This window comes from Charadrius vociferus, unplaced genomic scaffold, assembly GCF_000708025.1.
Source record: "Charadrius vociferus isolate BGI_N301 unplaced genomic scaffold, ASM70802v2 scaffold249, whole genome shotgun sequence".
NCBI classification, from domain to species: domain Eukaryota; kingdom Metazoa; phylum Chordata; class Aves; order Charadriiformes; family Charadriidae; genus Charadrius; species Charadrius vociferus.
This window is the reverse complement of record NW_009650081.1, coordinates 1-657: the sequence shown is the minus strand read 5'-3', so window position 1 is coordinate 657 and position 657 is coordinate 1. Positions and strand designations below refer to the sequence as shown.

The 657-nt window shown below is 64.8% G+C and overlaps 1 protein-coding gene across 1 annotated transcript in view; it reads right to left on the bottom strand.

Annotated features, from left to right (window-relative positions):
- The window catches only part of SKOR1 (SKI family transcriptional corepressor 1), a 26,592-nt gene extending 25,947 nt beyond the window's left edge, over positions 1 to 645 (bottom strand). Inside the window, 2 exon segments of the mRNA XM_009892080.1 lie at positions 6 to 362; positions 364 to 645. Of these exon segments, the coding sequence (XP_009890382.1) occupies positions 6 to 362; positions 364 to 645 (639 nt within the window).
- Between the last annotated feature and the right edge of the window lie 12 nt (positions 646 to 657).

The window sequence follows — 657 nt, the reverse complement described above, 5'->3', positions numbered from 1 at the left end:
CAGGCGTGCGACAGCTCCTCCGTGGCCGTCTTGTCGCTGAGCTTGAGGTGGCGGCGCCAGGAGTTGAAGTTGGCGGCGTCGGGCTGGGTGTACTTGGAGTCCGGGGTGCGGTGGGAGTGGAAGATGAACTTGTTGGGGGAGAAGTACATGCTGCAGTAGCTGCACTTGATGCACTTGGCGCGGGAGCTGTTGTAGCGGGCCGGGATGAAGCTGCCCCGGGAGCCCCAGGCGCACTCGTGCACCACGTCGAAGGCGAAGTTCTCGGGCAGCTTGGGCGGCTTGTGCTCGCCCAGGAAGGACTTGCAGAGCCGCTCCGCCTCCCGCTTGGTGCGGGGGGGGGGGGAGGGGGGGCAGGCGCCGGCCCCGCCGCAGGATCTCCAGCTGCACCGGCGTGCACTGCACGCAGGTGATGCCCAGGGCCACCCGCCGGTTGTGGATCTCATTGTAGCTGTAGTTCTTGAGCAGCGTGTTGGAGATCTGCGCCAGGCACAGCCGCTCCTGCCCGTCGATGACCAGGGACACGATGGGCACGCCGTACAGAGAGGTCTCACCCACTTGGTTGGGCTTGAGGGTATTGGAGCCCTGGTACGGCTGCAGCTCTTGCTTTGAATTTGGGGAGGAGCTTGCATCTCTCCCATTTCCCATCTGACTGGCGAT